The sequence below is a fragment of the Diplotaxodon limnothrissa genome, linkage group LG11, assembly GCF_057381915.1.
Source record: "Diplotaxodon limnothrissa isolate DT_005_m linkage group LG11, D_limnothrissa_male_GT1.1, whole genome shotgun sequence".
Lineage (NCBI taxonomy): Eukaryota > Metazoa > Chordata > Actinopteri > Cichliformes > Cichlidae > Diplotaxodon > Diplotaxodon limnothrissa.
Genome location: NC_140606.1, coordinates 31,402,826 through 31,427,300, shown reverse-complemented (window position 1 = coordinate 31,427,300; position 24,475 = coordinate 31,402,826). Strand labels below are relative to the sequence as shown.

Below are 24,475 nucleotides of genomic sequence, written 5' to 3'. Positions count from 1 at the left end.
CAGGAGAGGCTGTTCGCACTAAGCTCTTGATCTCGAGCATCGCCATATTGACGTCCCAACAACGCTGAGAGGTAATCGGGTTATTTAATCGCAAATATTCGTTGGTTTAGAGCTATTTGTGGGTGCTATGCACACGAGGAAAGGCTATGGATAAGTAACACAGCCGCGACGCCATTCTGCTGTTCGATCACAGTGATTCAAGGGTGTTTTTTCAAGGCGTTGTCAGCCAGTTGCCTCGCCAGCCAAGCTGGCTATTCACTCCCCTAGCTTGTTAGCTTAGCACTTTTTAGCTTTAAGAAATATATTTTTTCGAAGCTTTTTGTGAAGTTCCACTTTAATAATGGGCAATTGGGAAGTCGTTTTACTACTTTAACGCAGAATTATTATTTTCTTTCCGTTACAGACCCATAGTGTGGTCGAGAGCTTGTTGTGACTTTGTACCCGGCTTTTTTTTTTACTCTGCAGTTGGCGAAGCTAATGCTAACTAGCATGTAAGCCAGCTGCCCGGCTATCTCTTAGCTCCACAGTAGGCCTTGTGGGGCCACAGAAGGCTTGTGCGCACATTTCACCTCTTCATCAAAGTATTAAGCGGGCAAACTGGCTCCAGCTAAACGCGTGTCTCGTAGCAGATAGATCATTTGTCGACTGGATGCTCTTCGTGTGCTCGTAAATTTGACATAACCTTAATAACGTTATATAGTGGTTGGCGTACGTTGGCTAGCACACTGCTCGTGTTTTCCTGATTGATACTGTTGATTTTAATTGACCTACATTTCTGCCCCGTTTCAACAGGAGATACTGGCTTGGTGTAGCCCCCAGTGATGACTGTATTGAACCCCGTACCTCCTGATTAGACTGGTTGGATGCCCCCATTTAACATTCAGGTTGCTCCATTTTATACGCCAGCACATTTCCACACACTAGACATCCCCGGGCTATCCTTAGTTTTGTTTAAACGTGTCTGTTTTACTTTAAAATTGCTCTGTTTTACTTAAGATATTATTACTGCTCTTCTGTAGCGTGTGGGGAATATTCACATTTTTCTTTTGAAAGTTTTAATCAGGCTACCATTGAGTCTAAATATGTCTTAAACTTTTTGCTACACATTGCTCATCATTTCTTCCTGTAATATTTAATAAATGCCAAGAACTGGTATGGTTTTTAACAATATATATATGTGTATATTTTTTTTGTCTGTTTTCCTATGTAGCTTACTTACCGTAGAGGCATTTCAGCCAACTTTGTTTCAGTTCACCTTTCACCATTGTCCTGGAGGAAACCTCCCAGGTATGCTGTGCTGTCTTATATTTCAATATTTGGCCAACATTTTATATACAAGGCTGTTTATAACAGTTGGAATGCTAAACCAGTACTCAAAAATGCTTATGTAACCATCAGTATGTATTTGTCTTGCACATTTGTGCCCCTGTGATTTTAATAGAGCTTTATTGTATAATATCATTTGTCCTTTTTCTGTCTCATCTCAGGAGATTTAGAGAAGACCCTTTGTAGAATATGTCTGGCCCTGTTCCAAGCCGCTCTCGAGTTTACCCTGATGTAAACACACAGAGACCTCGGGAATACTGGGACTATGAGTCCCATGTTGTTGAATGGGGGTAAGGAAAAGGGGTTATTGTTGGTGACCTTGGTTTAGTTTTGTTTTTTTTCCTTAGGTTTTTAACTCTGACTTTTAAAAAAAATTTTCCCCAGCAACCAAGACGACTATCAGCTAGTCAGAAAACTAGGGAGAGGCAAATATAGTGAAGTGTTTGAAGCCATAAACATCACAAACAATGAAAAAGTGGTCGTCAAAATACTGAAGGTATGGATGTTTATCGATTGATTGTTGGTGGATTTCACCTTGTCACTTCAGTTGAGATTTTATAAGCCTCATGAGACCTCGTCCCTGTCCATAGCCTGTCAAGAAAAAGAAAATCAAGAGAGAAATAAAGATCCTGGAGAATTTGAGAGGTGGTCCAAATATCATCTCACTGTTAGATATCGTCAAGGACCCTGTGGTAATGTTCTGTTTTTCTACTTAAAATAATTCGAGGCTTTTAAACGCGAAAGACTTTTTGCAAAAACACACATTTCCCTTTTTCTTTTAGTCACGGACCCCAGCTCTGGTGTTTGAACATGTCAACAACACAGACTTCAAGGTAATGATGTTGTGTTTTTGTGGACTGCTAATTTTGAAATGTTAATCTTACTATTTTTTCCCCAAACTGCCTATAATTTGTTTTGTTTTTTATTCTTTTACAGCAATTGTATCAAACTCTGTCCGACTTTGACATACGGTTCTACATGTACGAAATCTTAAAGGTAAGCAGTTTTTCGTACATGTGGATTGCACCAGCTGTTCTGTTATATTGGAAACGTTAGATCAATATATATCTTTTTATTTATTTATTTTAAAAAAAATTTTTAATGGCAGGCTCTGGATTACTGCCACAGTATGGGAATTATGCACAGAGACGTCAAGCCACACAATGTAATGATTGATCATGAACATAGAAAGGTATTGTATTATTATGTTGGCTATTGTCATTATCATTTGCTTAGGCTTGTAGCCCGATACAGTTATTGCAGCATATTCTGACTTGTTCTTCTTGTTCAGCTCCGTCTAATCGATTGGGGTTTGGCTGAATTCTACCATCCAAACCAAGAATACAACGTGAGAGTGGCATCCAGGTACTTCAAAGGACCTGAACTGCTGGTAGACTACCAGGTGAAACTCTTTATATTACTATCTGCATGTAGAGGCAAATAAATGTCTGTGTTCAATATATAATCAAGTCAGGAAGCCACTTCAATCCAGTGCCCGTCTTTATATTATTTGTAGATGTATGACTACAGCTTGGACATGTGGAGTTTGGGTTGCATGCTCGCCAGTATGATCTTCAGGAAGGAACCTTTCTTTCATGGTCATGACAACTATGATCAGGTATGATCTTTTTTTGTTTTTGTTCTTTAAATATAGTCTTGTCAGTGTGGTCAGGGACCTTATGGCCAAAATAGAGCTGCAGAGCTTTTTTTTTCCCCACAGTACAGAGTATTTTTATTTTCTACACAGTCACACTAGTATTCTCAGAGCAGGCGCTGGTGTCATCATAACCTTGTGTGGAAAACCAGCAGCGATTGCTTCAGGGTTTGTTTATTCTTAACTTTGTGCCAGCTTGATGTATTAAATGAACCAGGAAAAAAACAAAGGGTGCAAGCCGTGACGACATATCTAAGGACGTACGTCATGACACAGTTTAATCCCGTCTGTAATGTCAGTTATGTTAGAAGCTTTGCTTATCTACACTAGGACTAAGGTCAAGATGCTAAAGTAGTCCATTAAATTGAAGCCTAGCATCAAGTCCTCTTTATTGTAACTAAATAGTTAGGATCCTTTATTGAACCTCTCTTATAAAACGTTAGTATTCCATATTTGATTATTTGTACATTTTAGCTTTCGATCACCTGCTAATGCAGTTTTCAGTTGTATTTATCAGCATTAATTCATCTAGCATAATTCCATTTCTTGAATTATAATATCAAAATGCAGCGAGCGACAGATGATTCATATCGGTATTTCTTACTTACTGAAACAGTCGTAGCATTTCAAACCAGTTTAAGGGTCACAAGGTTGATTCATATACTTTCAAAGGAAAAGCTATCATAACGATGACTGTGCTACGATCAGTTAATCATTTCTCTAGATGCTCCACCCAGTTGAAGTAAACCACCATCGATAAATAGGAAACCTTTGGTCGTTGCTAATAAAAAAAATACTGAATCACAGTAAAAGGTTAAATTACACGTTTATTCGCGTGGGCTTTTATTTTCTGGAAATATGTGTGACTGATAAGAAAATCAACCACTGGAACTGTATGGTTTTTTTGTTTGTTTTTTTTTTTGTTTTTTTTTAATGTTTTTTTTTTTTTTTGTTGGTATGATGTAGCAAATTTTCATTTTTTATTTATTTTTTTTGTTTTTTTTCTCTCATCATTTTATATTTCAAGTGTTCACTTTGTACTACTTCCACTCTGTGCTCACATGTTTTTGTTTGTTTGGGGTTTTTTTTTTAAATAAAAATAATGTCTGATTCTTAAATAATTACTATCATCAGGTTTTTAAATTATTTTCCTTTAAGCGTGCTTTGATAAGTTTTATGATTAAAAGCAGAATGAACAGAATGAGTGTCAAACATGCCCAGTCTTAATATAACAAAATGTGTTGTCCTGTATTTGTACTCTCCCACCATTAATTATTGGTCTGTACACACCATGGTCAAACAAATGCTTCATGTAATCCAACTGCTTTTTTTATTATTATTATTTGTATTTTTTTTTTGTTTTGCAGCTTGTGCGAATTGCAAAAGTACTTGGCACAGAGGACCTGTATGACTACATTGACAAGTACAACATTGAGCTGGATCCACGGTTCAATGACATTCTGGGAAGGTAAAAGATCATAGCTGCTTGTTCATAATAAAGCATCCATTGAGTGTTTTGGCTTATGACTAAATCTCAATGGCCAATTGTTTGCCTCTAGGCATTCCCGCAAAAGGTGGGAAAGGTTTGTGCACAGCGAGAACCAGCACCTAGTCAGTACAGAGGCTCTAGACTTCCTTGACAAACTGCTGCGTTACGACCATCAAGCCCGCCTCACGGCCAGAGAGGCCATGGATCATCCTTACTTCTGTAAGTCTTGTATTTCCTGTCTCTGCATGTATTGCTTTTTTTTTTTTTTTTTTTTTTTTTTTTTTTTTTTTTTTAAACATTTTGTGGTTGCTTACATACATGTTTGTTCTCAGATCCCATCGTAAAAGATCAGGGAAGGGGGGCCACTCCTGGAGGGATGGCTGCCAGCTCCACTCCAGTCAGCTCCTCAAGTATGATGGCCGGTGAGTAATCTTGTTCAAAGTGGCATGCACTTACAGACAACAGTCTTGCTAGCTGCACGATGCTTTTGCAAAGAATTATCTAGAAGATAGATGACCTCTGTTAGATATCTATAATTAGCCCTTTACTGTAAAGTAGAGGTGTGACTTTGTTGACTTTTTTTTTTTTTTTTTTGAAGGAGCACCTGCTGACAGTGGCTGCAGTTAAAGTTATGCACTGGTGTTAAAAAACATTAATAAAGTACATCACCGTTTAGAGCTGTGATTTTCTGATTAGTAATGTGGCAACATTTCTTATAGATTGCATCAGGTAACTTTGGTACATAATAATATCAGCTGCAGGTGCGTTTAAGGCATGCTCTGCAGGAGTTGCTCATATTTACTTTTCTCAGAATGGCACCTGGACAGCTTCACACTTTTTCCTTTTGAAAATAGAAAAGTTCAGTTGAAACAAATTGAAGCAACCTAACAGCATGCGTGTGTACGAAGATGTGTGCTGATTGTATATTATAACTATGGAACATTTTGAAAACACCTGTATTATTCTAGCTGGCTTGAACTTTGTGATTATGAATATTTTTACTTGTGGTGTAAGATCCAGCCCATCGTGATGCCCGTTCTTTGATCTCCCTCCTTTCTGTAATTGTGCATTTTCTGGGTGATTAATGATCCTTCTTCCTTTCCTAGGCATCACCTCAATGTCCTCCACACAGCCCATGGCTAACATTGCTGGATCACCCGTCATCCCCGCCCCCAACACCCTGGCCACACAAGTCCCTGCGGCCACCGGGGCCCAGCCCTGAAGCCACTTCCTCACCCGTGTTTGTGTCCCACGGCCATGACCCACGTAGCTCTCACTACGACCCAGGGCCATGGCTCCCCCTTTTATGTTGGAAAAATAACAAAGAAGATTTAAATTGCTTTTCACATTCAGTTCTATTTTGACACCTGGACTTGACAGAAATGTATTGTTGCACCTGTCAGAATTATTAGAAATTAATTTGGGTGTGTTACTTGACAATGCTATTGTCTAGAAATCCTAATGAGATGTAGACCTGAAGAGAATGGATAATAAAAATTTATTTTGTATGTTTCAAATATACAGTCTTGCTCTTGAAACTGTTTGACGGGGATCCTGCTGTATTACACTGTGAACCTTTGACACGACTTCACGAAACAAGAGTCAGGAATCTGGCGCGCCCCACCCAACAGCGCTCGCTGGTCGCACACGATGTAACGTGCAGGAGTTGTAGGTGTTTTGAAGTTGTTAGACGCTATCGTTCTTTAATTGGACTTTTTGTAGATATTCTACAGTTACTGTCAGGTTGCATGCACCCAATGCTGAGTTTCACAGGGTCAATAGTTTGCCAATTTTATGTTACTTCACTTCTGTATGTGTATGTATGTGTTCATGTTTGTTTTTTATGAAGTCTCTTACACATGATTTTGATTATAGACAATTTTGTAACTTTTTTGTTTTATGTTGGGAGGGGTCATCACCTACAGAAAACAACTTCAAAAATAAACAATTTAAACAGGGTTTTGCAGGCCCTACATGTTATTGAATATACACCAGTACATCAGGCTGGTCATGTAGGTATGTGTCAATGAATGGAAACACCATAGTCATTGTTTACTGCAAGAAAAGTTTACTTGAATGAATATTTACACCTAATATTAGGTTTCCTTTAGATGGACTAGTGGATATAGGTGTGTTTTTAGAATGTAAGGGTTCGAAATACCTGACGGCAACAAATGAACACATATGTAATCGCTCACACACACCCCTTGAGATTATTTCCATATTATATTTTTCTTATCATTTGTCAGATAAAATTCTCAGAACCAGGTAGAGCTGTTCGAGCTTGTCAAGGACCACGCCCCAGTGCAAGCGTGGAATAAAACAATGAATTAGGCTGGGATTTCTGACTATCGCAGGCCATTCTGTTCATGAAAAAAAAGAAAAAACATCACCAGGCTGCTAATTTTGGAAGCTAACCCCATGTTTTTATAACTGGCAATATCTTATTTTTAATATATGATTATTGTGGCTAAAAGAAGTCACTTTAGTCATAGTTTGGGTAGCTGTTATTAAAAAGAAAAATAGAGAAATAGTCCTTTTTTTCAGTCCAGTTACACTGAAAATGTGAATGAGTGGCGATAGAAGGCTTTTAAATGGTTATCTTCACTACTGGTTCAAAAACAGCCTAATGCTGAAACCTTGCATTGGGAGGAAGGTTGTCCAGATTACAAAAGCAAACATTAGTCTCCAAACTGTGGTGTGAGTGCAGATTTTTCAAAGGCCAGGAAGAGAGAGAAGTTTAGCAAGCCATTAGTGCAGGGAGCATGGAGAAAGAGAGTCACACCTGATTTATGAATTCAGAGGGGTCTGTCAACTCGCTCCTTTTTGCTATGTCACTAGTTAAACTGACACTTCACAGCAGGCCCAAACTATCCTCAGGCTGCTCGGAGGCCACCACTTCCCCCGTGGACCTGAAAACCATAAAAACACTTCTCTACTTCCCTTTACCTACTACAAACCTGCTAAAAGCTATATATGAGATTTATTGAATAGCTGACCTTAAGAAACATTAGTAAAACTATCCAATGCCATAATTATACACAACTCATATTCACATTACTGTTAATTAAGACTTCTGTGTGTTTGCTTGCTTGTTTTTAATTCTGTCTAAAACGTGGGAAGGACCTGCATTCACAGCCCTGATCATGCTGTAACCAACAGCAGCAAACCTGAGAGTGAGTCAGCATGACTTGCATAGTTACCGGCCACTTCATTAGGTACATCTTGCTTGTTCTGGGTTGAGCCCTTTTTTGTCTTAAAATTCTATATGGCATAGGTTCATTAAGGTACTGGAAACATTCCTCAGAGATTTTTGCTTTGTGTTGATGTGAGAGCATCACGCAATTGCTGCAGATTTGTTGGCTGCACATCCGCGATGAGAATCTCCCATTCCATCACATTAAGTTGCTTATTCATTTGAGATCTGGTGACTGTGGAGGCCATGTGAGTACAATGGACTCATTGTCATGTTCAAGAAACTGTTCGGCATGGTTTGAACTTTGTGGCACGGCACGTTATCTGGCTGGAAGCAGCCATCAGACGATGGGCACGCTGTGGTCATAAAGGGATGGACATGGTCAGGTAGGCTGTGCCAGTTAAACAATAATTCGAAATGTGCCAAGCAAACATCCCCCACACCCTTACACCAGCAGCAGCCTGAACCGCCCATACAAGGCAGGATGGATCCATGCTTTCATGTTGATAATGCCATATTCTTTTCAGTTTCATGTGTTATACCAACAACTGATTAACTGCCAGAAATTGTGTTTTTTATGTGTAATCATTTAGCATATTTTAGTAAATAGACTGTAGTCAGCAGGATTTATGAAGAGTTTATATATAAAATAAAGAACGATCTGTTTAATCTTCATCACTCTGTGTGTTTGTAGCTGCATTACAATCAGTCCAATCTTCTTTTGGCTCATAAGATATCTTTGCAGAATGGTGGGGTTATACTTGTTGCAATTTCTACTGCAATCTTGGCCAGATCTTTCTTGAAAAAGACATTTTTAATGTCAATACACTTTTTAAACCTTCCCCCGTGCATTCAGCAATTTCGGTGACGGAAATTACTTCTTGGGACTGCACCTCTTCTTAGCTCACAGGCGTGGCAGCCAGTAGTGTAGATTTAGCCCATGTGCTTCAGTCTTCAACATGCTGTGTGTTGAGAAATGCTCTTCTGCATACTTTGGCTGAAACAGGCGTTTATTTGAGACATTCTCCTCTGACCATTTTCACCCAAAGAACTGCTCCTCACTGGATAGTTTCTCTTTTACAAACCATCCTCTGTAAACTCTAGCGATGGTTGTGTGGGAAAATCCCAGCAGTTAGTGAAATAATCAGGCCAGCACCAAAAACCATGCCGCTTTCAGCCACTTAGATCACTTTTCTCCATCATTCTGATGCTCCGTTTCAACTTCAGCAGGTCATCTTTACCAGGTCTACATTTCTAAACGCACTGAGTTGCTGCCATGTGACTTGCTCATTAGCTGTTAACAAGGGGTTAAAAATGTGTATCTAATGAAGTGACCAGTGAGTACATATCCCCTTACAGAAAGTGAAATTTACTAAAAGATAATCCCATACAGGTGCACTGGATGTTCCCAGAGGGCTCACAAAGGTACATATTACACACAAAGGTGACTCCATTGCATGTGCAGAGTCAAGAGGCCAAATGTTAATCATGAGGCAACTCTGCTGGTAGAACAAACCTGCAGGCTGTGTGCACTTCATGGTCTACTAAGGGCAAAAAATGCAACATCTGTCAACTTTCAAAATACCCAACTTTCATGCGCACAAACAACATAGATCTGTCTTTTAGATGCTAACTCTTTGGATCTACAGCAAATTTACGTGTTTATCAAATTTAGAGATTCACAATGCGATATATATAAGCGATGCATTTCTTATTTCACATGGTAAGAAGCGGTATTTCGGATTGTCATGAATGCAGCATTTCGGGAACGCCCCGCGGTTGCAGTTTTTAAGTCCGTTTGAAAACCTTTCCTCCTCCAGATTTCAAAATGGGAAAGCTCGCATACATTTCACTTTTTGTAGCTGCCTTGTCGGTGCTGTTAGGAGAGAGATTTATCAACCTCAGGTACTACAGATAGCGTTCATGTCGAAGCACTTTTGTGCGCTCGGACTGTTTCAAAATAACTTTTTTTTTATGCAAACTCTGCAGGAAAAGGTGCCTTGCTACTAGAGAGATCGTCCCGAAACACCTCCCCAACTGTGTTGCACTCAAAAATCTGGGTAAGCCAACATGCAAGAAAATGCAGCCGATACTTTCATGCAGACTAGAAACCAGAAAAATTAACAATATGTGAATATTGTGCTTTTAGATTATGGATCGGAGGATATAACGATCCTGGAAAACGGGCTTGCCCTTATCAGCACTGTAAGTTGTTTTTGCTGTAAAGCAGCCAAATCTCCACCTCTTAGGTTAACAGTCTTAAAGCCCATAGCAATCGTGTGTAATAAGAATGTTAATAACATCAGGAATTTATAATGTAGCTAGTGTTATTACACTTTGTATAATTACAGTATTTTTCATGCTTTGTGTGTGCAGGGTCTGAAGTTTCCTGGACTGCCTTCCTCAGATGTGCCTGGAAAGATATTTCTGCTTGATCTACAGGATTCTCAGATGAAACCAGTAGAGCTCCGCATGCCAAGGAACTTTGATCTTGACTCTTTCAACCCCCATGGCATCAGTGTATACATCGATCCAAGTGGTAAACAACCCTACAGTTCATATGCGTTTGCACACATCGCATGCAAGTGTCCACAGAATGGCATCTGGAAGGCAAAAAGTCTGATGTCCTCGATTTGAGTAAACTTTGCAATTTATTGCTCAACTTAGGGCACTGAGGACAATGTTTACTTTTGCTTTCTTTTGCTTGTGTGTGCTTGCCAAGCATGTGGTCAAACCTGCTGTGATACTTACAGGTGGTACCATGTAAGTACAGTAAGAATAGCCAGGCTTTTCATGAGTGTGTTTGCAAAGCCTAGTGATAATTTTCTTTTTATTTAATTTCAAGTTCTGCATGCTCCTCAACTTTGACACAGTCACACACACACATGCCTTATAGACATTATTGTTGTTCTCTGCCTTTCTTATTGTTTTTTCCAGATAGCACAGTCTACCTGTTTGTTGTCAATCATCCTCAACAAAAAAGCCAAGTGGAGCTATTCAAGTTTGTGGAGGAGGACCGTGCCCTAGAGCACCTGAAAACCATTAAACATGAACTTCTCTACAGGTAAAGTAATATGACAAATTTCTGTTATAAATGACATTTGAGATTTACTGAATAGTCAGCCTTAAACAATATTTGTGCGACCATCTCATGTCATAATATAGTTCCATACAAATCATGCGCATGTTAATGTATAATAACACGACAAAACATTTTTTGTTTCCTTTCTATTCTAGCGTAAATGATATTGTTGCAGTGGGAGTGGATAGCTTCTATGCAACAAATGATCACTATTTTAACCAAGAAATCCTGAAAGTATTTGTGGAGCCTTTACTGCCTCTGACGTGGGCTAATGTTGTGTACTATAGTACTGAGGAGGTAAAAGTGGTCTCTGAGGGTTATTTCTTTGCAAATGGAATCAACATGTCACCAGACAAAAGGTAAGAATGATCACGAGGCCCTTGCACACGGTTACATATGTTTCAAATATCTGAATGTCTTTATTTTAACGTTCTCTCTTTTATAGGTATATTTATGTCGTAGAATTTTTTGATCAAAAAGTGCACGTGTTGGAGCGGAAAGAAGACAATTCATTGACCAACGTCAAGGTAGCTAATAAAACTGACTTACCACAACAGTGTGGAATTGCTTTTTTGACAGTTTTTTTAAAAATTTAAATCCATCGAAAAATACTTTGATAATTTATCAACATTTTTTAAATAATATTGCTATATTTACAAAGTCCCTTTCAGTTCTCTTGCCACAAGGGATTCGTGTCTGTGGCTTGAATTGAACTAAGGCTGAACCATAAATTAATTATGGTCATGATAAAATCATTACATAAAAATTCAATTAAAAAAAAAGTGTTTTATTTTTTCTTGTTGTTGTTGTTGTTGTTGTTTTTAATTGAACCTTCTAACTGATTTATTTAAAAATTAATATAAATTTGCATATATGAGTTTTAACTTGAATCATTTTGGCATATCCAGCATTTTTTCCCCAAATTATTGCTTAAAAATTTATTGTGCTATTTATTTAGTCTAAAAAAAGTCATGTATTAAATATATCTACATTTGGTGTTAAAAGAAAATACAAACGCTGAATATGCTCACTGCAAGTACTTGCAGAGTTAAAGTCTTTTATTTATATATATATATATATATATATATATATATATATACATACATACATACATACATACATACATACATACATACATACACACATATATATATATATATATATATATATATATATATATATATACATACATACATACATACATACATACATACATACATACATACATACATACATACATACATACATACATACATACATACATACATATATATATATATATATATATATATATATATATATATATATATATATATATATATATATATATATATATATATATATATATATATATATATGTATGTGTGTGTGTGTGTGTGTGTGTAATTGCAGTCTTTCGTTTCACATTTAACCAGTCTGTTGCTGTGGGTACACTCTGTGACAACGTCGAGGTTGACCCTGAAAATGGTGACCTTTGGTTAGGCTGTCACCCTAATGCATGGAAGGCTCTCATGTTTGACCCCAAAGACCCACCAGGATCAGAGGTCTGGTGTTTCTTCTTATTTGTGTTTCTTTTCTCACTATATAACAGCACATGCACCCATTTGTAGAGATTGATCTGATTATGTTTAACATCTTATGATTTTGTATGTTTGCAGATCATCCGTATCCAGAATGTTCATTCTGATCAGCCTGTGGTTACACAGGTGTATGCAGACAATGGACATGTGATCATGGGCTCTTCGGTAGCCGCTTCATATGGAGGGAAGTTGCTCATTGGCTCTGTGTTCCACAAAGCCTTGTGCTGTGATTTACAGTAGACGATGAAAGCAAACACTGCCACTCACTTTAACACATGAGAGGGGAAAAAAAAAATCTCAATTCAGGTGTTTAAAAGGACAAAAAAAAGGGAAAACAAATATTTGTATCTGTTCTCAACTGGGACAGTTTATACTGCACTGCGTTCAGCCTACAAAAGTGGTATTAGACACAGAAATGACTGAACTATCAAGATATTTGCTTCACTGTTAAATAATTGGAACAATTATGAAAATAATGTTTTTAATTTGATAATTTGTGACTGTCTGTATTTGGCTTTAAATAAAAGGTGAAATGTGAACTTTAATAAATATATTTGTTGTGGTTCCACAATGAAGTTGTCCACTGTGTCCCCAGTAAGTAAATGCACATTTGTCAACATGGGGGGGGAATGTTATTTGATCCATCACCCTTTTCACAATCATCCTCACCCCATGAGGCAAGATCTGGCTTGGAGCTCCAGAGCGAGGGCGATTGATGGTCATTTTATATTTCTTCCATCTACAAATAACAACACCAACACTTGTCACCTTCTTGCTGATTGGATGGAATTAAAGAAATTGATTCTGTGGACAGGTGTGCTTTTTGTGATTGATTGCTTGATTGAGTGTTTGTAATCTATGTGCCATATGGGCGTGCAACCATTCGGTGGGAGCCAGAATTCTTCCTGGGTTTTAGGGGATCATATACGTTTTTCACTCAATGACATGCAGGTCAGTTTTAAAGTTGTATGTAGTGTGGGGTTTTTTTAGTTTTGGGGTTTTTTTGGGGGGGGGGGCATACACTGTTTATGCCTTTGTAAGTGACAGAACTTAGGAATTCAGCAGGGAATCACATAACTGTTTCTCCCACTGTATACACACTGCCCCAAAAATAAAGAGATAAAGGAACACCTTTTAATCAGATTATAGCATCACATCGCTTCTGGGATATTGATTAGGTCTTGTTAATGAGATTAAGAACAGGTGCACTAGATGGACAACAGTAACTAAACTTCATGAGGGTGGCCTGAGGGCCCGACGTACTCTAGGGGAGGGGGCATCCCTCAGGACACCATCCATCATCTCATTAGCAGGATGTCCCAACATTGTCTATACTGATATAGATTTCACAAAGTTGTCCTTAGGTTTCTCGGTTATTCTCTCAGAAAGTTAATGAACATGATTGGTATTCTGAGTACTGCATTTCATAAATTGTGCTTGTGTGTTGATATTGTATTATACTTTAATTTGTCCACACATAATATATTGTAATAGTGTTTGGGGTGCTGTGTCTTCATAAAATTATATTAATTCAAAAGACATTTTTGCAGATAATGAATTTTTCAAATAGACTTTCCTCTTTTTGTAAAATACTAAATCTTGACAACATTTAATGTGAATACATATTGCATATCTCTTTTTATGTAGAAGTATGTATATTTAATTGGTGATTTACTAGTTGTTTTGCAACATTTCTTTTATGTCTTTTTCAGATGTACATACTTACTAAACAAGACACCATGGTGATTTTTATTTACCCTTATGCAGAAAGCAAAATACACATCAATATTGAGAACCTCTTTATTGGAACAAACTATCACCAGTTCTTCAGTTCACAACTGCATTTTATTCTTTCAAAAACAATTAAAAACTATGTTTATTTCTAATAGCACAAATATATATTTATTATATTTGTAAATGATTGTATGTAACTTGTCTGTTCCAGCTGCTTACCTGTTCATGTTATAGGGAAGGTGGTTGTTCTTATTCTTAAACTGTACATTATTGTTGTTGTTGATTCTATGTGTGTGCAAATAAAACGAAACAGAAAAAAAAATACACCATGATTTTTTTCCAACTGAGATTTGATGGTAGCAGTGCACACGTACGTGCGGTGTGTTCGGATACAGTGTAGCTTTTAGGTTGTGCTGCATAAATAATCCATTATTCATATACCGTGTGTAGCTATGATTTATATTCACTAAACTTTGTTTCTTTCTTTGGGCAAATATTTTATGTTATAAATATCCTAAAATTAATGCTACCTTGACTTGTTACAAGCAACAACAACAACAACAACAACAACATGGTTTCTTTTCTTTCTTTCTTTTTTTTTTTTAAGTCTTAGCAGCTGTTTCTAATTTTAACAGATCAAACTAATTTTAGCACTCTGTCTCCATCTTTGGGGCAGTTGTGTTAATGCACATTGAAAATCATGGCACTTCCATAGGTAACCCCTGACACTTATAAACATGGCTGCCATGAAGAAAGTACTACTTGCTGTTGCTGTTGCTGCCTTTGCAGTTTTCAGTGGACACAGGTTCCTTAAACTGAAGTAAGTTCTGTTCCGACAAGAAAATCTGACGTCATATGTCGCATTAAATTTGGGGATTGGCAGCACAGATTGTAAATGTTCACAGCTGTTGTTTGCTAAAGCACGTTGAAGTGTGGCCAATGTTTTCATGGAAAGACTTAACAAATGTATCCTTGGGCTTCTCGAGCAGACTTTCAAACTGTAATACTGATTTGTACTGCTTCTTTGTAATGGCTCTGTAAACTTCTTCCGCAGGGAAATCATGCTTGCTTCCAGAGAGATTCCAGTGAAACACCTCAGCTGTCATTATTTGCAGAATATTGGTATGTAATCTTTGTATTCATGCTCGTATCTTCGTTCTGGGGTTTGCATCGTGAAAAATCACCTTTAAACTGCGTTTAATATGTGGCATTAGCTGAAGGGTCTGAAGTTCACACAACTGTCTGTAGAGCATGCGTCACCAAGGCATGACATAAGACTGTGCTCTCTGTAAGAACTGAGAAGGGGAAAAATATTTATTGATTTGTTTGTTTGTACAGAATATGGGGCAGAGGATATCACCATACTGAAAGATGGACTGGCCTTCATGAGTACGGTATGTTATTAATTTCATGGGCAATTGTTTGTGTGATGACCTCTTGAGCAAAGCCCCACATTTAGAAAAGTTTCTAACATGTAGTGTTTACGGCTCAGGGGTTGAAGTTTCCTGGATTACATTCGTTTTCTGATGAACCAGGGAAAATGTATGTTTTGGATCTGCTGCACCCGAAACCCACGCCAGTGGAGCTGCAAATCAGCGGAGAACTGGACCTCAGCTCGTTCAACCCACATGGCATTAGTGCATACACTGATGAAGCAGGTGAATAATGGCATCAAATTTGTTATTATTTTAAGTAACAGAAATGTATTCGGGTTGTTTTTTTTCATTGTACCCTTATGCACGCATGCATAGGTTTGTAAAGTTAGAAGGGCTGATGTTTTGTTTTTGTTTTTTTGCACACCCACGTGCTACACACAGTACTTGTATTTACATAAGGCAGATATACAATGTAACACAGCTTTTAACTGCAGCTAATTTTGTGTAATATTGTTGTTTCTCTGGAAAGTCTGTGAGCCATGTTGTTTGTCGTCTTTTTTTTGGGGGGGGGGGTATTTTTTGGTATGCCAGTAATTCTGGACTAAATGACATGAATGGGTCTTTGAGTGGTGACTGTGCATTCTGTCATAGTACATTTAGGGCAGTATACCTTACACTGTTACTGTGACTTATAAATGAACTAAAGTCGTCTTGGTTAAGTCTCTACAAGCTTTGCACATGTAGGTTTTGGAAATGTATCTAATTTTCCAAATGGATCTTCCCAGACTTGTTCAGGAACACGTCTGAAGCTCCTCTAGTATTGTCTTGGCTGTAGTCTTTGGTTCTTCATGCTGAAGGTTCTCCATGGCCATAGGCTTAAGACTTTTGTACCTTCATCCAAGTTTTCTTCAAGGACTTGCCCCTTGCTTCTGAACAACACCCCCTATAGCATGATACTGCTAATATCTTTCACTGGTATTAGCTTGGTGATGTTCACCATAGTGTCTAGTATAAATTTTGGATTCATCTGGCTAGTGATTATGTGTTGCATATCCATCTGCTTTATGAAACATCCTATTGTGTGGACCTATCTTTTCTGGAATATTGTCTAAAATGAGCAGAATACTTTGTATCAACAGTGTGAGATGCCAAAGGTTAAAGCCCAGTGACAGTGAAATGCATAAAGAAATTTGGGGCCTTATGTTTACAGCTATATTATTAATAATTTTAATTAATGTAATGATGCAAATATGATCAGTATTTTCGTTGCCTTTATTCATTTTACTTGATAACAGGTTTTGGATAAACGAATAAGAGGAGACGGTTACATTACAGTGTCTTTGACACATATCTGAGATTTTCCTATATGTGCCAAAAACATCTCTGTGTAGTAAAAGGGAGTTTTGTGAGGCTTTGATATTTTGTCTGCATTTAGTTTGTCCCCTTACTTAAGCATAAGATCCTGTTGGGTCAGGCTATAAAAAAAGTAAATTGCTCCTTACTGCTTTAGGGAAGGAAAGAAGGTGACAATTTACTATGAGTCTGCAGCCTAAATTGGTGTATGTGCGTGTCTGCCTTTTCTTTTTTTTTTTTTTAAATAAGCTATTTTAGTTGTTGTTTATTTCCCTGAGCACAAACATGACTGAAACACTAAGGGAAACCTACGTTTCCTCCACACAGCAGGGTTGACAAGACTTTTCTTCTTCTCTGCAGATGACTCTGTGTACCTGTTTGTGGTCAATCACCCTCATCACAACAGCCAAGTAGAGATCTTTCGTTATGTTGAGGAAGACACACTCGTGCACATAAAAACCATCACCCACCCCTTACTCCACAGGTATGAACTGTATGAGAAACCTTTTAATGCCTTATTTATTGGGGTGGCTGTGGCTCATCCCATCATGTAAAGCCTGTGTGCCAAATGTCCTTGGGCATGATACTAACCCCAAGCTGCTCTCCGATGCATCCATCAGAGCATGAATGTATGCAAATGTTAGATAAAAAGCATAGGGAAAAAAGTGCTTGTGTGACTGAGGCACGTTTTATAAAACGCTTTGTGTGCTTGTTGTTCCCCATGTTTTTCAGTGTGAATGACATTGTTGCAGTCGGAGTGGAGAGCTTCTACGCCACAAATGACCGCTACTTTCACAGTGATGCACTTCTGCTTATTACTGTCTTTTTGGACTTAACCTGGTGTGACGTGGTGTTCTACAGTCCACACGAAGTGAGGGTGGTGGCCGATGGTCTGCGGTCCCCAAACGGCATAAACATATCTCCTGACAAAAGGTTAATCTCAGTTCGTTACACCAATCACTGATCATGTATGTGTTGATTGAGTTAAATGTCTGTTTTATTTCAGACAGAAATACAACAGAAATAACAGAATACATTGTAAATTAAGTGAAGACATCGAATTGTCATCCACATCTCTATATAAAACACAATTTAGATTCTTGAAAAGGAGTGGGATGAGATTTACAGTTTGTTATTGTAACATGATTTTTATTTTATTTTATTTTTTAAACACAGGTACATATACGTTTCGGATATTATGGATCATGACATAGATGTTTTTGAAAGGCAAGAAGGGGAACAATTGAGGTACATCAAGGTAATAGTGTTGTGTATTCTAAAGTCACAAAAAACAAAAACAAAACAACAACCCAAAACTCTCATATCTGCGTGCTAAATGTGAAGCTAAGCCCAGCCTAGTGTTGCAGTTTTTACCCCTCAGCCGTGAGAGGTTGAGGGGGTATTGTCATCACCCCGTCCTGTGGGCAGAGTGGATGCCCAAGTGGAGAATGAGGTGACGTACGATACCTTAGGTGAATCTAGTAAAAACGAGTTTAAATCTCAATGACCTCGAGGTCAAAGATTAACTTTCCTGTAGCCTAGAATTTTAAAAATGTATACCATAGGTACATCTGCTAGTAGGCTGAGGGGTATCAGTGACAGCTGCCTGTACATTTTTCATAATACTGTAGCTTCATATTTAACATGTAGACATAAAAATAGCACTAATCGTTTTAATTCTGCTGAATAAGAAAGAAGTTCTGTTGCAAGAAGAAAAAAAAAAGGTTGGATTGTTGCTTTAACGTCATACACAAGGACAGAATAATCAGGTTTCATTTACAGCATGTAAACAACATGTGATGCTTTCAGTCTGTAGCTGTTGGATCACTTTGTGACAACATCGAGGTGGACCACAAGACAGGTGACGTATGGCTGGGTTGTCACCCAAATGCCATGAAGTTGTCAAGCTATGATCCTGAAGATCCACCTGGCTCTGAGGTTAGTTTGTTTAAAAATAAAATAAAAACATTGCAGCTAGATTTTTACCTATTCATTTTATGAATGTGTCCTTCAGGTGCTCCAGATCAAGAATATTCACTCAAAGCAGCCAGTGGTGAGCATGGAGTACGCGGATGATGGCCATGTCCTTATGGGCTCCAGTGTAGCAGCTCCTTATGAGGGAAAGTTGCTTATTGGCTCTGTTTTCCACAAAGCCTTATACTGTCTTCTAAAATAATGCCGTTGATCACTGTTGCTTAATGAATACAAATGTTGTAAAGGGATGAAAAAAAAAAAATAAAAAATTAAACATGTTTTTTGCCATTTATAAAAAAATAGTGACCTTGTAAGACAGGAAACCATTCGACTGTCAGCTTTTGTTCCTGTAGATGCCATATGCAGTGTCATTTCCACATTTTGTTCTCTCGGTACATTAAAGCAGCATACGCCTTTGGACAATTCTTTTACCCTTTCTCATCGTTTTCCAACAGCAATTCTTCTTCAGCCACCTTGGAAATCCTAAACCTAGTCTCCCCCCCATCAGGATGCTCTACAGTTTCCTCTTCTATTTTGGCAGGTCCACTGAGGGCAATATCACAATCTTCTGAATCAGCAGCACAGCTGTCCTTTTGTTCCTCGTCAGTTTCCACACGCACTTCAGGGTCCCCCATGCTTTCTTGCAATAACGGGAGCATCTCGTCTTTTGTGTCATTGTCCCCCTCGGCCTTTGCATTGAGGAATACTTCGCTGATACTGATCATACGTCTGCGCCTTGGAGAGTGCTCCAAGTTGTGGATAGAGGTGCCGTGGAGGTCACTGCAGCTCTTTGAGCGATTCATTTTGTCTGCTGGCGCTGGTTTGTGTCTTCTCATTCCAATCTCTTTTATGACAGTATTGTAGTCTTCCTCCTTTTCAGATAAGAAGCCAAAGATGTCAACAACGTTGGGCTTTACATTTCCATGTGGCTTGTCCTCTAAAGACACTAGCTCCTCATGATAGAAGTTTCTGTGCCTGCGTTTTTGCCATTTTTTCTTTAGTACTTTGGAAGCGTCAACTACCATGTGGACATTCCAGCTGAAGAACAGGGACAGCCAAGCTAGGCCCATGCAAATCCATAATTCTTTACCTACTATGTAGAGGCGGGGGTAGTTTATGTCTGGATTTACACCTAAAATGAGTTATGGGCTAAAATTACTTGGATATCCTCAATTCAGAAATTCAAATTGTGCCAAATGTAAAAACCTACCTGCCACATAATCTCCAAAGCCAACTGTTGTGAGTGTGATGAAAGAGAAGTAGAAACCTTCTAAGTAGGTCCATTGTTCCATGGACATGAAAACAAACGGCGGAATCACCAGATGCACCAACAGCCCCCATAGAAGGAACAAGGCTATACAGGTATACTGGACTTTTTTCTGACAAAACAGGAAAAAAAAAATTATTTGACACTGAAACTTCATAATTTCAGATAAACACTAATTGTTAGTCAGACCTTACCACTGATATGCCTTTGTCTATCATCACCCCAGACAGACGCTTGGCCCGGTCTCCAAAGAATGAACCCAGCTCACTTATCCATACCAGACACAGAGGGATCCCACACAGACCATAAAGGATGCAGAAAATACGTCCACCTTTTGTCCTGGGGGCAATATTACCATAACCTGTAGATACAGTGAGAAAATATTCAATCACACCAGTCCATGATGTGATAAGTATTTTAGGAAGATTTTCCTCTTCTGTTTGTTCTATCAGGGTCACGGGGAGGGCTGAAGCCCATCCCAGCTACCACAGGGCGAGAGGCAGGGTACACCCAGGACACACTGCCAGTCTGTTGCAGGGCTAACACAGAAAAACAACCATAAACCCAACAATCATGCAACCCTCATGAGCAAGCACTTGGCAACAGCGGAAAGGAAACACTCCCTTTTAACAGGAAGAGCCTTCAGCAGAACCAGGTTCAGGGAGGAGCAGCCAACTGCTGTGACCGGTTGGGGGTGAAGAGAGGAAAATAGGACAAAAGAAACACTTTGTAATCAGAATCAGAATGGGTTTATTGCCAGATGTTGAGGTTTACAACATTAGGAAATTGCTGCGGTGCTTCAGTGCAGACAATAAGAATTAAAGTGCTATGTAGAAAGAAAGATATGTGCATGAGATATACATGAGATATATACATGAGAATAAGAATTATGAGTGCTACGTAGAAAGATATATACATGAGTGCAGGTGGTGATCAGTGCCAGAAGAGAAGCACAGATCAATAAAAGCTAATGATTAAATCCAGGGTGGTGTATAAACACACAGTGAGTTAAAAGAAAAGTGAATGAAGAAAAAAATACCCTCAGTGTATCATGGGATGCCCCAAGCAGCCAAGCCCTGTTGCTGCATAGCTAAGGGAGTATTCATGGTCACCTGATCCAGCCTTATGATAAGCTTAAAAGAAAAAAAAAAACTTTCCTTTTTGATAAAGTGTAATCTAAGTGTAGGAAAAGTAGGGAGGGTGTCTGTCTCTCTGCTGCTTTATATATGGAAAACAAAGTCCTAGAAGACTCTTGAACTAAAAAACAATGAGGATTAGGATTTACCGTCTCAGTTATGCTCTGGTTTCTCTTTATAACGTTCTTTATTGGACATTTTGCAGGAAAACTCCAGTGCACAAACATTTCAGATCCAAATCACGATAATTTCCCAACTTTTGGGACAAAGCATTCCTGTTCTGAAACAGTCACAGCATCAGAGTACCCATAGCTTCAGCCCTGTAGTAACTGTTGTGAAGCTTATAATGTGTCTTATAAACAAACAATCACAATTAGGCCCAGAGAAATGCAGCTTTTAGTGAAGAGGCATCGTGTTACATGAATATTATCCCAGCCTATCCAGCTTCGAATATGAGAGGCGGGGTACACCCTGGACACATCGCCTGCCTGTGGCAGGGCCAGACATGTTAAAGCAAGTCGATTGGGCGTTCCTGAGTCAACCCTATTGCCAAAGAAATGGCAGCAACCAGAAGAAGAAGAAGAAGAAGTGGATGCTATTACAACATGAACATGAAGTGTGTCAACTTCTGAGTCTTTCATACCTATAGTGGTGACAATGGAGGCAGCGAAGATGGCAGAACTCCCCCAGTCCCACGGACTGCGATCCTTGTCCCCGGAGATCGCCACGCCTTGCCCGGCAGCCTCTGATACTACCTTTAGAAAGTTAACACAATCAATCAGTCCCAGAAAAAAAAAACATAAATCTAATACTTCTGCTACTACTTTACTTATTTATTTGTAACCGAATAACTGGAAATATTTACAACTCCTCAAAGTCTTAACTAAAGGCTCAGGCTACCGACGGGCACGCGTTGTGCCAGCCTTTATGTTTTTGTTCTGTCCTTGATGTTGCATGGCTGCTCCACACCCAGCGCACACATCAGTGTTTTGTTTGAAGTTTCACAACTTTTCTGTGCTGTTAAAGAAGAGGATTTTCACTTCCCCCGCTCCCTCTGAGAATGTTTAGCTTGATAGTTACTCTTTACACGTTTGCATTTCTGTTCAAAATCACGTAAAACCGGTTTGATACATCCGGACATGTGGAGGCAATGACATTTTCCTTTCCTTTCTAATGTCCACGCTGGAATGTAAGATAAGCAATACAGTATGTAACGAAATGAAGCCTCTGTAAACAAAAGCTCGACTTGTTACCTTTACATAGAGATGGGTTCATCATACCTTCAGTATCTCAGTCAGATTCTCTTTAGTCAAGTTAAATTTCTTCAGAATGTCTTCCTTTTCTTTAACATAGAGGTCTCTGGCTGATTTCCAGTTTCCTTCTTCAAAAATTTGGAATATCGCGCCTCCAATCGACAGATAAAAAATTATACACGAAGTTAAAAGCGGACCTTTATCAGCCATATTAAAGTCATAACTTCAGTCCGAGCACGCTGACTAAGTCACATTCCCGCAGAGGGCTGTCCTAATCCTACCTGGCATCTTCCTGGTTAACATAATGGGTTCACAGCTGGGATGGAATTAAACTCAGAACAAATAAAAAACAAAACATATACATGTAAAAATATATGTATGTGTCTTCTAATTAGATCAAGTATAGAAAGTCTTAAAAAAAACAAAACAAAACAAAAACTTAAAAAACCCAAAACAATCGGTCCTGAGTTACTTCTGTTTATAACAAGAAGCACTACGACAGTACACACCTCCGCCGCTCACTCTATGGGCAGGATCAACTTTTAAGGGAATAGTACTGTTTTGTTTCTTGTTGTATGCATTCATTTTGTTTTCTCTGTTCTTTTTAAACGCACTTAAATGTACTTGACATAATTTTGAGTGTAATTAGTTTTTTATGCGAATATAGTACATGTGCATAGTGCGTCTGATTGTGTAGTGATTTTTTTTAGATGTTTAGTAAATATAAAATGAAAAACGTTTTTGATCACAAATTTATTAGGGGTTGGTCATAATCAGTTAATAAGATAAGATAAGATAAGATAACCTTTATTAGTCCCACACTTGGGAAATTTGTTTTGTCACAGCAGGAAGTGGACAGTGCAAAAGTTATGAGGCAAAAATTAGAATACAATAAGAATAAATACAGTACACAACTGTACAGAATAGAATAAAATAAAATACTATATACAGTAGAATAAAATAAAATAAATATACAATAAGATAAAAATAGAATACAAATACAAATACTATATGCAACTGAGTAAAAATACAACGATGACAGAAAGGATTATTGCACTTAATGTGATATTATAGGTTACGTTCTGTATAATGATAACACACACACCACTTTTATAAGAATCATAGCTTCTAAGCTGTTAGGCTTTCTTAAAAAATATGTTTATTTTTGTTGGTTTTGTAGCTGTTGCTGTTCTGAGAGTCTATTGTGCAAGTGGTGTGATATGCCCATGTAGAAAGGACGGCACTGCAACGCTGGACTTGCCCTTACTCTGGGCTCCCTCTTTATTCTGGCAACTGGTACAAAGAAAACAGCACACAGTCTTCATTAACAATCTGCAAAGCAACTGCAACATTCAGTTCACCAGCTTGGGAGTTTTTTTCCTTTTTCCTTTTCCAAACATAACACTTAACAAATGACTAAGATATATTTATACAACACAACATCAACAAAATCTTTATTTTAAAAGTTCTAGCTGAAACCAAACTTGTGATCGTATAGTAGCAATATTATTTATTTATTTTTCTCCTTTTTCCTAACCAACAACAACAATAACATATAAAAACAGCTTTTCTATTATAAAACAATCATCATTGTTCATCATTTTTTTTCCCTATACAACAGCATCAATTAAAACTTATACTTAACAGCGCCTACCTGGTACAAAGAAAACAGCACACAGTCTTCATTAACAATCTGCAAAGCAACTGCAACATTCAGTTCTGTTAAAAAGAATTAGAACAATCACAATCTCATAGAGAAGCATTAGAGCTGAGTGCAAGTCAAAAAGCACCCGACTAGCTAACGAGTATTAGCTTAGCATGCTAACTAAAAATGCTACTCGTGAATAAAGTTACTACCCATGCATCAAAATGCCTGTAACTTTCGGGATACATGCTAGTACTGCTTACAATCAAAATACATGTTGACAATTACCACTATGAGGGTGTTTTCATTAATACAATTACAAAATTGACAACAGTATCGCTCACTAGCACCTACCACCAGCTTGGGAGTTTTTTTCCTTTGCTGAGGCATGCGCTGTGCAGCAATTTGGA

General features: G+C 38.2%; 4 protein-coding genes across 4 annotated transcripts; 3 read left to right on the top strand and 1 right to left on the bottom strand.

Annotated features, from left to right (window-relative positions):
- The first annotated feature begins 15 nt into the window (after nt 1–15).
- On the top strand, nt 16–6,422 carry LOC146623223 (casein kinase II subunit alpha-like). The gene is made up of 15 exons (XM_085365816.1): nt 16–71; nt 793–884; nt 1,211–1,287; nt 1,488–1,616; nt 1,711–1,822; nt 1,917–2,018; nt 2,109–2,159; nt 2,263–2,322; nt 2,435–2,518; nt 2,618–2,728; nt 2,843–2,944; nt 4,348–4,448; nt 4,540–4,688; nt 4,802–4,891; nt 5,576–6,422. The coding sequence occupies exons 4-15, from the start codon at nt 1,516–1,518 to the stop codon at nt 5,689–5,691; spliced, it is 1,179 nt and encodes a 392-aa protein (XP_085221942.1). The 5' UTR covers nt 16–71; nt 793–884; nt 1,211–1,287; nt 1,488–1,515; the 3' UTR covers nt 5,692–6,422.
- A 3,070-nt stretch (nt 6,423–9,492) lies between these two features.
- LOC146623222 (serum paraoxonase/arylesterase 2-like) lies at nt 9,493–13,103 on the top strand. The gene is made up of 9 exons (XM_085365815.1): nt 9,493–9,570; nt 9,655–9,725; nt 9,815–9,870; nt 10,042–10,204; nt 10,603–10,729; nt 10,903–11,106; nt 11,193–11,274; nt 12,163–12,291; nt 12,406–13,103. The coding sequence occupies exons 1-9, from the start codon at nt 9,494–9,496 to the stop codon at nt 12,565–12,567; spliced, it is 1,071 nt and encodes a 356-aa protein (XP_085221941.1). The 5' UTR covers nt 9,493; the 3' UTR covers nt 12,568–13,103.
- Nucleotides 13,104–14,797: 1,694 nt separating this feature from the next.
- LOC146623221 (serum paraoxonase/arylesterase 2-like) lies at nt 14,798–19,083 on the top strand. The gene is made up of 9 exons (XM_085365814.1): nt 14,798–14,881; nt 15,116–15,183; nt 15,400–15,455; nt 15,554–15,719; nt 17,151–17,274; nt 17,523–17,723; nt 17,967–18,048; nt 18,600–18,728; nt 18,805–19,083. The coding sequence occupies exons 1-9, from the start codon at nt 14,799–14,801 to the stop codon at nt 18,964–18,966; spliced, it is 1,071 nt and encodes a 356-aa protein (XP_085221940.1). The 5' UTR covers nt 14,798; the 3' UTR covers nt 18,967–19,083.
- On the bottom strand, nt 18,962–22,630 carry LOC146623220 (potassium channel subfamily K member 5-like). Its single transcript, XM_085365813.1, has 5 exons — nt 22,448–22,630; nt 21,811–21,922; nt 20,226–20,392; nt 19,975–20,143; nt 18,962–19,896 (listed from the first exon to the last, which is right to left on the bottom strand). The coding sequence occupies exons 1-5, from the start codon at nt 22,628–22,630 to the stop codon at nt 19,193–19,195; spliced, it is 1,335 nt and encodes a 444-aa protein (XP_085221939.1). The 3' UTR covers nt 18,962–19,192.
- Nucleotides 22,631–24,475: the final 1,845 nt, after the last annotated feature.

What these genes read in the sequence shown, in the direction of transcription:
- LOC146623223 (XM_085365816.1), top strand. Translation starts at nt 1,516, where the DNA reads ATGTCTGGCCCTGTTCCAAGCCGCTCTCGAGTTTACCCTGATGTAAAC. An exon ending in TTGATCATGAACATAGAAAG is followed by an intron (nt 2,519 to 2,617) that starts GTATTGTATTAT and finishes CTTCTTGTTCAG; the next exon opens with CTCCGTCTAATCGATTGGGG. An exon ending in GTCATGACAACTATGATCAG is followed by an intron (nt 2,945 to 4,347) that starts GTATGATCTTTT and finishes TTTGTTTTGCAG; the next exon opens with CTTGTGCGAATTGCAAAAGT.
- LOC146623222 (XM_085365815.1), top strand. Translation starts at nt 9,494, where the DNA reads ATGGGAAAGCTCGCATACATTTCACTTTTTGTAGCTGCCTTGTCGGTG. An exon ending in AACATGTCACCAGACAAAAG is followed by an intron (nt 11,107 to 11,192) that starts GTAAGAATGATC and finishes TCTCTTTTATAG; the next exon opens with GTATATTTATGTCGTAGAAT. An exon ending in ATTCATTGACCAACGTCAAG is followed by an intron (nt 11,275 to 12,162) that starts GTAGCTAATAAA and finishes ACATTTAACCAG; the next exon opens with TCTGTTGCTGTGGGTACACT.
- LOC146623221 (XM_085365814.1), top strand. Translation starts at nt 14,799, where the DNA reads ATGGCTGCCATGAAGAAAGTACTACTTGCTGTTGCTGTTGCTGCCTTT. An exon ending in TCATTATTTGCAGAATATTG is followed by an intron (nt 15,184 to 15,399) that starts GTATGTAATCTT and finishes TTGTTTGTACAG; the next exon opens with AATATGGGGCAGAGGATATC. An exon ending in AAGATCCACCTGGCTCTGAG is followed by an intron (nt 18,729 to 18,804) that starts GTTAGTTTGTTT and finishes TGTGTCCTTCAG; the next exon opens with GTGCTCCAGATCAAGAATAT.
- LOC146623220 (XM_085365813.1), bottom strand. Translation starts at nt 22,630, where the DNA reads ATGGCTGATAAAGGTCCGCTTTTAACTTCGTGTATAATTTTTTATCTG. An exon ending in ATCTGACTGAGATACTGAAG is followed by an intron (nt 21,923 to 22,447) that starts GTATGATGAACC and finishes AACTTTCTAAAG; the next exon opens with GTAGTATCAGAGGCTGCCGG. An exon ending in CTCCATTGTCACCACTATAG is followed by an intron (nt 20,393 to 21,810) that starts GTATGAAAGACT and finishes CTGTATCTACAG; the next exon opens with GTTATGGTAATATTGCCCCC.